Source organism: Leuciscus leuciscus (genome assembly GCF_965113295.1).
Source record: "Leuciscus leuciscus genome assembly, chromosome: 5".
In the NCBI taxonomy this organism is placed as follows: domain Eukaryota; kingdom Metazoa; phylum Chordata; class Actinopteri; order Cypriniformes; family Leuciscidae; genus Leuciscus; species Leuciscus leuciscus.
Window position 1 is genome coordinate 23,982,350 of NC_138729.1, and position 11,805 is coordinate 23,994,154.

At 36.7% G+C, this 11,805-nt stretch overlaps 1 protein-coding gene across 4 annotated transcripts; it reads left to right on the forward strand.

Moving 5' to 3' along the window:
- The first annotated feature begins 551 nt into the window (after window positions 1-551).
- On the forward strand, window positions 552-2,738 carry LOC309500047 (uncharacterized protein). 4 transcript variants are annotated; one of them, XM_082171589.1, is made up of 5 exons: window positions 552-726; window positions 1,139-1,245; window positions 1,961-2,012; window positions 2,107-2,157; window positions 2,264-2,738. In XM_082171589.1, the coding sequence occupies exons 1-5, from the start codon at window positions 706-708 to the stop codon at window positions 2,372-2,374; spliced, it is 342 nt and encodes a 113-aa protein (XP_082027715.1). In that variant the 5' UTR covers window positions 552-705; the 3' UTR covers window positions 2,375-2,738. The 4 variants fall into 4 exon arrangements, 1 of the variants encoding a protein (XP_082027715.1); XR_014206456.1 differs by lacking the exon at window positions 552-726 and having other exon boundaries at window positions 759-1,245; window positions 2,092-2,161; XR_014206457.1 differs by lacking the exon at window positions 552-726 and having other exon boundaries at window positions 759-1,245; window positions 2,092-2,157.
- Window positions 2,739-11,805: the final 9,067 nt, after the last annotated feature.

Consider the following 11,805-nt stretch of genomic DNA (forward strand, 5'->3'; position numbering starts at 1 on the left):
CTGCTCATATCCCCCATGGTTTTCCTGTCACGGGATAATGTGCTCCTCTCACCTCTCATTGGGCCCACCTCACATGTTCACACACATTAGAGACACAAACATAAGAAGTCCTAAAGAAGATGAAGTGTGAATATGCACTACTTTTCAAAAGTTTTTGGTTAGTAAGAACCTCTTATGAAAAAAATATCTTATATGTGGCTGCATTTATTTGACCAGAATACAATAAAAACAGTTATTGTGTAATTTTTTTATTTTTTGAAAACTAAAAACTTTTAAACTGTAAAAAAAATGGCATGGCAACTGGGCAATTCTAGGCTCAGCCCCCAATGAGGGTATGATTATTTGAAAAAAAATTTAAAGGGGTCATATAATGGTACATGCACTTTTACAAGTTGATTATACTGAAATGTGTGTTGGCAGCGCCTGTACACAACCATCATACAATGATAAAAATCCATCCAGTGTTTTTTTTTTTTTAAATCTTCTTATATGTTTTGCCCTGTCTCAGAGAGAGGGGGTTCAGCGAAAAATCGGCAACTGGCAGCAGGAAGTAGCTGCCGTTGACAGCCGGAAGCCCTGCCATATTAGGAGGGACCTGCCATTTCGTGGCAGCCAATCAGTATCGTCCAACGTAGTAGCAACCAATCACATTTACCTGGAAGTCAAGCGAGAGCAGCCAATGGTGGCGCCGGCGAATCTTCAGTAATGGCGGCGGTATTTGGCTCGGTAAGTTCGTATATTATCAGATTTATAAATAATTGTTGCTCTGTACGTTGGAGTTTACCTTTTATGTTAGAGACAGTGTATCTGTGACTACTTAAGTTGAATTGGTTAATTTAATCATTTGTAGAAACGCAGCTTGTGCACCGTGTGCTCCTGGTTTGTGAGGGGCTATCATTAACTTCAAATACTAACTTACGTTACCATTATCATTAAATATTAGCGTTTGTTAACATGTTAACTTAATCTATTGATTAGAATAAAGCTCATGCTGATTTATTGGAATTGACAAGCTCAGCCTTGATGATACACGTGCAACGCTAACAAAACATATCCCAAATGATCTAACTTATGTAATACAAAACACCATTTTAATCAACATTACTTCACCATATTCTAAACTTCTGTTTTTTTGTAGTTTCACCAAGTTCACCACAGCCTGTCACAGATTGCTGGGGATGGACAAACATATGTGCCAGGAAGGAAACCCCAGATTTCCAGTTGCAAAACCAACCAAACTCACTGGTATGTTTTCACATAATGTTCAAATGTATTATATCCTGTCTTGATCAAAGCAGGCAAAAGGCATTCTGTTTTTTATCTTTTTATTTTTTTTATACAAATTCTAGATTGTATCTAAAATTTGACATTTCAGTGTCTGTTTATTTTCTTAGTTTTATCATGTTTTGGATGGGGACCCAATCACCAGATGAGACCAGAATATATATATATATATATATAATTATTTTATATATATCTATTCAAAATATACTGGAACTGTTCACTTTTTCCATATAACTTTCACCCCCAGTTTCACAGACAAGGCTCAAACTAGTCCCAGACTAAAATGCATGTTTAACTGAAAGCAAATTACACTTGTGTATCTTAAAATATCAGTGCCATTGTTTCTTTTAAGATTCACAACAGTAATGTTTTTTCTAAGGCATATTTATAAAAGTCCTAATTGCACTAAGGCCTAATCCTGGCATAATCTAAACCCTATCTGTGAAACCGGGCTTCAAAGTTGTACATATTAGTCCAGTGGTTCAGTTCAACGCTTTGTTCTCTGGCTTTAGATAGGCATAGACAGTGGCATTTAAAAAATAAATTACACCTGCTCCCTAGTTCAGGTATGCTACTGTCTACTGCTGCAACATGGCTAAGTGGTTCAACACGGAGTTCATCTCTCTCTTTCTCTCGTGTGTATAAAATAACGAACTTTTTCCCCCTTCTTTTTAAGCTCAATTGCAATAAAGATGGATCCGGGATCTTGGAAGCTTGTTAAAAATAAGGTATTGATTTCATGTTACAACAATTTTGATTTCTTTACTATCTTTAGTGTATAAATAAAATGTTAGTTTTTCCATTTAGATTTTTTTTTTCCAGGATGTTCCAGCTCAGTTGGGATCTGTGGACTGCAGTGTATTCATGCTAATGGTAAGTTATTACGGTGGTTTTGTTTCCCCATAACATTTATTTTACGGATAACCCAACATCCATAATAATTATCATCAGGCTGATCCCAATGAATTTTGTTTTTCAGGTGTGTGTGTGTGTTAAGGTTAGTGATGTCACTAGCCCAGGAGGAAGCTTGTGTAGTCCCCACCAGTTGTTTGTTGTAGTCCTTAAAGTGATTTCTGTAAAAAATAAATAAATAAAAAAGTCTCCCTTTGCTTTGAACTTTTATCGTCGTAACTTATTCATATTGCAGATATTGTTTATGCTCTGACAGCAACATTACTCTAAAGTTTCTTTCTTTCTTTTTCTAACATCTGTCTTTCTTTATTTTCTTTCTTTTTCTAACGTCTGTCTGTATTTCTTTTATTTCTTTTCTTTCTTTCTAACTTATCTATCTTTTTCTAACATCTGTCTTTCTTACTAATATTAAGGTTACAGGGGTTAAACACTATGTGATCTGATTCACAGAATTGTACTTTTATGTGTATTTCTTTAAAGTGAACATTATCTGTACTACTTTTGGAGGAACTGCGATTCCATTGTGTTTTTGTGTGTGTGTGTTGAATGCTCTGTGCAGGGCTTGTGATATGCAGCAGCTGACCCCAAGACGCCTTTCTACGACCTCCGAGGTCATCACCGGACCATCTTGGACTCGGATGACAATGTCGACTTACCCTCCTATCTATCCATAAGTGTAGAATTGTTTTAACTTTGTTCTTTTGCCAATGAGAAGTAGCCAATCTGTATTTACTGATGTCAATCATGCCCTTGGAAATGGTATAACTGGTGTGAGATTTTGTGTACAGTAGAGTCTCTGGCTTGCGACCCCGTGAGACTTTGACGCCTGGCTCTACCGATGAAACTATTCTTCAGTAAATTTGTACTTATTTGATTGAACCTCACGACTCCTGGTCTTCTTTCATCATATCTGGTCCTGGGTCTTTAAGCTGTTATCCCCTAACACTAGAAACATTGTAAATCATGTTAAACCATGCTAGAACATTGTAAAACGTTTTCAAACTTTCTTTTTCAAGCCAACTTAGTTTTTTATGAACTTTAACATCTAGTTCAGAATTGTTCATTCTGATTTCAGAACAACAAATATCATGCCTGTTTTCAAAGTTACAGCTGTTTTATAAAACAAAGACAAGAATGTATTGAAATACTACAAATGTAAAACTGAACTTAAATGATAGCAAAATATGATTTTTAAATAAAGGTCATTGAGAAAATGTTTTTTTTTCTTCTTTTAGACATGACTTTCATTATTTGTTTAATGAATGTTTATGTGCGTTTAATAAATATACAATATTATATAGGCATTCATTTATGTATATATTTCATTATTTGACAAACATGTACACAAATTATATTTATACACGTACAAATTCATAATTTCAAGTGTAGCTTAATGTTTGTTTTTTGTACTGTCTATGATCTTCGTTACTTAATTTATATTTGATAAACCTTTTTAAACCAATTACAAAATAATTACAAATTTAAGTAATTTATTTAAATAAGTACTAAAATGATATATATACATTGATATAATAATTTATTTGCCTTGCTAAAAGCGGCATCCACCTCCGACTTCCGGTTATTAGCGGCAGCTGACGTCAGCTGCCAGTGGCAGCTACTTCCTGCTGCCAGCTGCCGATTTTTCGCTGAACCCCTACTGGTCTCAGATCAAGCCGTTCGATTTTGTGACGTCACAAAATAGACGCCCCTCCCACGATGGTTGATTGACCGCAGCGTTTCAACACAGACCCGCCCTCGTTCGTGAGCGAGCTGTCAATCATAGTCCGCGCGGTCATTGTTGATACTGGAGCACTGTCTATGAGCAGAATGGCGTCTAAGCGATTGTGGTGTTCTGTTCTTGGGTGCAATAACGAACACAGCAGTCATTTTGACAGCTTCGGTTTCTTCATTTGGGCGATCGGGCGACGCACCACCAAAGTGTGCAAAGGACTTTTCAATCCCAATTCTCATTCAACCATAGAGTTACGCTAGCAGTCACTCACTGTTGTTCTGCCTCTGGATATAGTCCAATCAGCACCAAGTCACGTTCTGTGGAGTACCGCCTCTTTTTGGGCGATTTCACCGATCACACTGATTTCAGTGTTCCCATAGACTTACATTCATAGATTTTTTTTTTTTTTAACTGCAGGCACTGCAATGCATTATCTATGGGTTCCGGGAGGGCTCGCACTAACGTACTTTCGTCATCATACGTAAACTTCACTTGTGCAGCGATTGGTGGAAACAAATATAGGCTACCTCTAATAATATTTAGCCATAAGCTGAAGTGACATCCAATAATTTCCTCAGTGCATAACTTACATTTCACGGACATATTCTCCATCTGTAAATGTTAGAAAGTAAATTTTTCCAGTTTGCTGTCATCATGAGTGGGCGAGCTTTCTGCAAGCTAAACTTCCGTGAAGGAGCGCCGCCGCGTGCATGCGCGTCGAACAGACGGAGCGCAATAGAATAGGAGCGCAATTATTCTGACAAAAATATACATTAGCACTAAATTATAAATATATTTAGCTAAAATATTTTTTGTTGAATATTTTTTGTTGTTGGTGAACATAAATGTGCTAGAGAATTTCGAACCTACATGTGTATTTTTATGATATTAGCTTTGTTTTTATTTTATTTTTATTTTAAGTTTAGTAAATTTAACTACTTCTTTAAAAAGCATTATTTAGTTTTTAGATTGTAATGTTGCAATGTTAGAATGTAATGTGATTTGACCCCTTTTTTGGATAGACTGCAGATAGACAGCAAGGTTACACTATGTTTGTTTTTATAACCTTCAATATGAACATTGTTTGTAGGACAATATTGATCAGGATATAAAATATAGAAAAAAAAAGAATTAAATACAGTTTTTTTTTAATTCAAATAGAAAATAATAATTAAATACTCAGATTATACCATACATCGCCATTTAGCCCAAAAATTCAGATTTATTTGGCAATTGGCTATTTCCCAACCCTACCGGCTGAAGTTTTAGCTAAACTTTAGGCTAATGATAGCTACATTATTATCACTGTTAAATTGTTATTTAACAATTAGCCTACATTCAGTCCTGGATTAATAATTCAGTTTGTTGCGCCCCCCCCCACATTTTTTTAGCACCAGCCGCCACTGCATTTTGATGTTCCTAAATCCGAACCGCTGAAGACGCAGTGGCTGAGTTTTGTTTTCGAAGGGAATATTCCCCACGATCAACGTCAATGCTTTCATGTTTGCGCAAAACATTTCACACACCAGACTGCTTTATAAACGAGGGTCAGTATAAAGCTGGTTTTGCTAAGAAGCTGCTCCTGAAAAAAGGATTGGTAGCCTACCAACTATTCGTGTTCCTGCTGCACCTCCAGAAGAAGAAGTGAGTGTAACGTTTTATTAACCTTTATATTAATCTTTATTAATCTTTGCAAATCGCTAGCACGCTTCATGATGAATGTGGCTAAGGTTTACACTCAGGGTACATTACGGCATGTTTTCTATGTACGACGTTCTCAATATAATTCATAATCCCACGTTTATAATGAACAACGCGTTATGGTTATTGTGTTACAAACGTGTAGGCACAGAACAGAGGGGCGGGGTGAGCAAAGCTCATTATCATTTAAAGACACATGCACTTAAACAGCGTGCTGAAAACAGAGTTGTTTTTGACCAGGTAAAATGAGTGTTTTCTTACAATACTAATGAGAATTTTTTATTTAAGTATATTACAAACTTTTAATTTAGACCCTAAAGAATCATATTAGCTTGTACAAAAATGGCATTATATGACCCCTTTAAAGGGTTAGTTCACCCAAAAATGAAAATTCTGTCAGTAATTACTCACCCTCATGTTGTTCCAACCCCGTAAGACCTTCGTTCATCTTCGGAACACAAATTAAGATATTTTTTATTAAATCTGAGAGCTGTCTCACTCCTCCATAGGCTTCTAAGACACTATAACTTGCTGGCCCAGAAAATGCATTAAAAACATCGTTAATATTGTCCAAGTGACTAGATTGGCTCAATCTTAAGTTTATAAAGCGACGAGAATACTTTATTTTGTGCGCAAAAAACAAACAAAAATAACGACTTTATTCCACTGTTCATTTCCTTCTCTCTGGGCCTCGAGTTAGTTCACGTAGTGTTTTAGCGCAGCGCGTCTGTGTTGTACGTCACACGTAGGCTCACTATAGTGATGTTCGCCGGAGTCAAATGTGACGTCACGATATGGGCGTGGGCGCGAACTGGTTGGCAGAAAGAACCAAAACATGTCGCAGCAGTCTACCTGTGTTTTGTCAGCATATGCTAATTCTTTGTCCGAAGAAGCTAAAAGGAGATATAAGGTTAAGCTTTTATATAACCAGGGTTCATGTTCTCTGCCTGATCCATATCACCTGAGTGAGAATTGGAGCAAAAGCCCAGACAATCTCCAGATCAACGGCTTCATCTGCTCTGAAGACATCGAGATTATACAGCGCAGCACCACCAAAACTGACCAGGTCTAGAATTATATTAAAGTACTGATATCCAATACTGTACCTGGTTGTACAAAAATAGTACAATATTTAGGCTACAATAAAATAAACAGGTTGAAAGGTAATTACAAGTCGTTACAGTACTTGTGTATTTTTTTCATTCTCTTTTTTAAAAATCTTTTTGAGTATAACTATTGTGCTACTTTTACTTGAGCTTCAGGGTGACAATGTCAAGATTCATTAGGCTCAAATTATGAAAGAATAGTTGGGAGGGAGCATGAAGAATAATTTTCACTCGTAAATCGGCTCCTCTGAGTCCAGACCTTAAATCATTGAAAGTGTTTGGGATGTGCTCCAGTCAAAATCTGGATGCCTGTGTCCATATAAGGGATTTCTTGGAACATCATAAGTTACTCTTACTTGTCATATTATTTTTCAGTAGGCTACTTATACTTGTATTCAAGTGAATTACTTCTTAAGTAGCAATACTTTAACTTAAGTACAATATTTTAGTACTCTTTCCAACTCTAAAAACAACTTCATTAGTCACAAACTGTAGTTTTATGTACAAACAGCTTTCCTCTTGATTCAGGCTGTTTAGGTACGCGGTAGAAGCTCTTGGGGTTACTCTTATCGAACCTGTTAAAGGGATAGTTCACTTTGAAATAAATTTTTGGTATGTTTTAGCTTACCTCAAGGGCATCCAAGATGTAGGTGTCTTTTTTTCCGCAGTAGTTTCAATGTTTATATTTTAGGTCAAACCGTTCTTGTCTGTCAGTCATATAATGCAGGTCGATGGTCACTGTCTCAAAACACAAGCACAGAGTCCAAATTAAAACAATTCCCCGTCGTCCAAATTAAACAATTCCCCATCGTAAGTACACATTGATGGCCTAAGACACGAAACGAGCGGTTTGTGTGAGAAAACGAACAGTATTTATATAGTTTTTACCTCTTATACGCAGCCATGTCGAAGTGATCTGATCTGACGTGTACGCAGACTGGTGCATAGATATATACACTAGATGTCGCCTTAAAGACATTCGTTCCAATGAACTGCCGTAGACAAGGCGATATCTAGTGTGTATATATATGCACCAGTCTGCGCACACGTCAGATCAGATCACTCGGACATGGCTGTGTATAAGTGGTAAAAACGATATAAATACTTTTCTTTTTCTCACACAAACCGCTCGTTTCGTGCCATAGGCCATCAATGTGTACTTACGATGGGGAATTGTTTAATTTGGACGACGGGGAATTGTTTTAATTTGGATTCTGTGCATGCTCTTTGAGATAATGACCATATACCTGCATTATATGACTGACAGACAAGAACGGTTTTACCTAAAAATATCAAAATCGAAACTACTGCGGAAAAAAAGACACCTACATCTTGGATGCCCTTGAGGTAAGCTAAAAACATACCAAAAATTAATTTCAAAGTGAACTATCCCTTTAACACAGCCGATCACACAGCACGATACAACCATTTTTCTTCTGTGTTTGCGCTGCGCAGCAAGCGGCCATTACTTTTCTTCTGCCAACCAGAGCGCACATAACCGCGTCGTGACGTCACGGGCGAAGATCGCTATTGGCCGACGCTGGTCATGTGTGTGATGCGTGTGACCTGCAACACAGAAGTGCTACCAGAGCCCGTCTACGGAGAGCCTTGGCACTTCCTATTAGCCCCATTGTATCGATCTTGGTTGCAGTTCCATTAGAATTCCACTGGAGGTGATCGCGGGCGAGTGCAGACTGAATGGGAGTCAATGGGGCTAGACGGCTAAATGTGTCTCTTTCACCCGATTGCCGTTAAGAAATCTCAAATTTTATTGTAGGTTTTGCAAGTTCAACATGGGTTATAGGTTGAAAATTTAATGAACGAGTACTTATGTCCTTTCGATTTCTTACAGGTTGAGTTGTTGTTGCCCATAACACGCTAGAATTCTGCTAATGAACGCTGATTGGTCAGTGAAGGACTGATTACGACCAGAGATACCGCTTGATGGCATCGTGGCATCCGAAGCGGGACCAGAAACCAACAAAACAAAAACTCTTCTAGCACGTGTATTTACCTGTGTCAGCTGTGTTGTCGATGCCTCGAGAGAAAAGAAAGTGCAGAGCACGAAAGCACTAAAGTGACTGAAGGATTGCCGTAAAGCAGTATCTCTGGTCGTACGATGTGTATGACGTCATTGACATTTTAAAAGACTTTTTAAAGCAAATAAGTGACTCTAAAAAATCTAACACACAGCAATGTGTAATTTCTTTGCATCTCCTTTCGAATACAACATTCAAATTACTAGACAAAAAATTATATCCTGAGAAAAGTGGATTTTGATGGGTATAGCGCCATAGACCTCCATTCATTCTGCACTCGCCTGAGAGCGCCCCCGCATGGACAGAGACGTGTTACTGCAGCCAGTCCAGAAACCGGAAGTAAGCAGAGAGTGCCAATTCTCTTCCTATTAGACATTCTCTGGCGCTACGCAGTTACACTACGTGAAAAAACTCGAGGCCCAGAGAGAAGGAAATTAATAGTGGAATAAAGTCGTTATTTTTGTTGTTTTTTGCGCACAAAAAGTATTCTCGTCGCTTTATAAACTTAAGATTGAGCCACTGTAGCCACTTGGACTATATTAACGATCTCTTTAATGCATTTTCTGGGCCAGCAAGTTATAGTGTCTTATGGTGCCTTCACGTGCTATGGTAATTATGGTAAATACCAAAAGCCGACATGGAAAATGCACGTGAACACCCCCTCATGTGGTATTTTCAACTGGGCAACTCGTAGAATATTTTGATGCACGAGTTGCCGAGATGAGATAACCTTTGACCTTTTCAAAATGGCGGAGAGCAACGCAAGAGTCTTGAATACTGTTAGCGGATAGTTTTTGTAGCCTATACAATATTGTGTCATTAACGATTGTAATATAATGCGTTAACACTCAATTTTCAACTTCGCCGCAATTTCCTTGGTTCATATTTAATCATTTTATGTCATGTTTTATTTATTTTTTTATTATTCATTATGTTTTAATCATCAGAAAGCACCACACTTACGTTTTTTTTTTTTTTTTTTTTTTTTTGTAAAGATAAAAAAGATACTCTACTGACACAGACCTTGCGGGTACTACATTACGACAACAAAAGCACTTGAACACAACACACTGGTAAATACCAGTTCACAAGTGGAAAATATCATCTTTTCCATAGCACGTGAAGGCAGCATTAGAAGCCTAGATGGAGAAGTGAGCCAGCTCTCAGATTTAATAAAAAATATCTTAATTTGTGTTCCGAAGATGAACGAAGGTCTTACGGGGTTGGAACAACATGAGGGTGAGTAATTACTGACAGAATTTTCATTTTTGGGTGAACTAACCCTTTAATACAGTATAGCCTAGTTCTACACATCAAGTAAATCCCTGAATTTTTTATTTCTTATCATGTTTAAATAATCGCTAATATTTATTAATATTCGTTGAGAATACTTTATAGGCCTACTTGGCTAATCGTCAGATAAAAATAGCGGGTATCAAACCACAGATCAACTGCCGTCAGGCCACCGGAAGTGTTCGAACATCGCTATTCGCTACCGAGAGAGGTGATCGATTTACTTACAGCCAAAACATCGACCTAAATCACCCGATTTGCAACGTCTCAGTCTCACGGGATTAGTTTTATAATTTATGTATAAATTAATTGTTACTTAAGAGGTTATCTGTAATTTGTATAGCCTTTTCGGAGAGAATGATTGAAATCGTTAATGTGTCTAGGCCTACTGCTGCTTCCGAGACACAGCGAACCGACCGATTTCTTTATGTACGTAATTCTGAAGGAAATATTATATAGAAATTGTCAGCGTTATTTGTCTGGATAAGTTATGATGATGCGTAGGCTATAACGTTTTGTTGGCAGTTCTATAGTTTGTATTTTGATGTGTTATTGATGTAGACATTTTTAAAATGTTTGGTTACAAGTCTGTTACAATTGTCATTGACCTAAATTATGTGCCCGAGTAAAATTGTATTCAAACAAATGAATATGCAAGACAAATATCACGTGACGTTTTCTTACGTTTTAACTTTGCAGATATTTCCGGTCTGTGATGTAAAACGTGAGAAAATGTCACTTGATACAAAACATGGCATCTAGTGGCTCTTTTCCACTTCAAACTAGCTTTTTCTTATAATCTGAACATTAACAAATTCTCCGTTTTCCATGAAGTTAATTTGGTTTTTCTACAGTGAGCAGATGAGGCTGTATTTCTGAGCTGTTTGTCTATATATAGACAAGCATATTTATGCTTGCTTATATACAATTATCAGCACTAGAACAATTATTAAAATGTTCTTAAAATGTTAATTATATGTAATTAAATATGCAAATAATTATTAAAATAATGTTATATGTTTTTGTCACGTCTAAAGTGTCTTTCTCTATATCTAGATGGCTGCACACTTATGTTATTCTGTACCTGCTGTTGACATCAGTAATGACAGGTAAGTGATAATCTACACTCTTATTGTTTCCCTCACTTGAACGTAAATTGATGATTTTTCTTCTACTCTGTTAATCTAGCTTTTCCATAAACCTGGTCTTGTATACAATGAATATTGTTGGCTCTGTGATATATTCTTTATGTTCCAAGTTCCTTTGGATAATTAAGCGTCTGCTAAATGCATAAACACGAATGTATGATGCTGTTCCCGAGCACCGATGGTGTGAGGACCCTCTTGGAATTGCTCTGTTTATTATTTCACACTGTGATTGTTTTAGTTTAGTGTTTTATAGTTTTAGTTTTCCAGTACATTTTATTTTTATGTTAGTTTTAGTAAGGCTTTGTTTGTGTAAAATGTTAATAAAATATTGTTACATATTCTGTGTTCTTTCGTAAGAATTAAATATAGATTCAGATTTCAGCACTTTCAGAATCTGTGACTATTCGTGATAATAGATTGAATATTTGAATCGACTGATAGCACTATTTGAATCGACTGATAGCACTATTTTAGTTTAACATGCCCGTTTTAATTATTCATACACAATTAAGTGCATTACAGAGCACTTGCTTTATTAAGCTCTGGTTTATGAATTTTAGATGAACTGTGATACCTGTTAATAAATATAA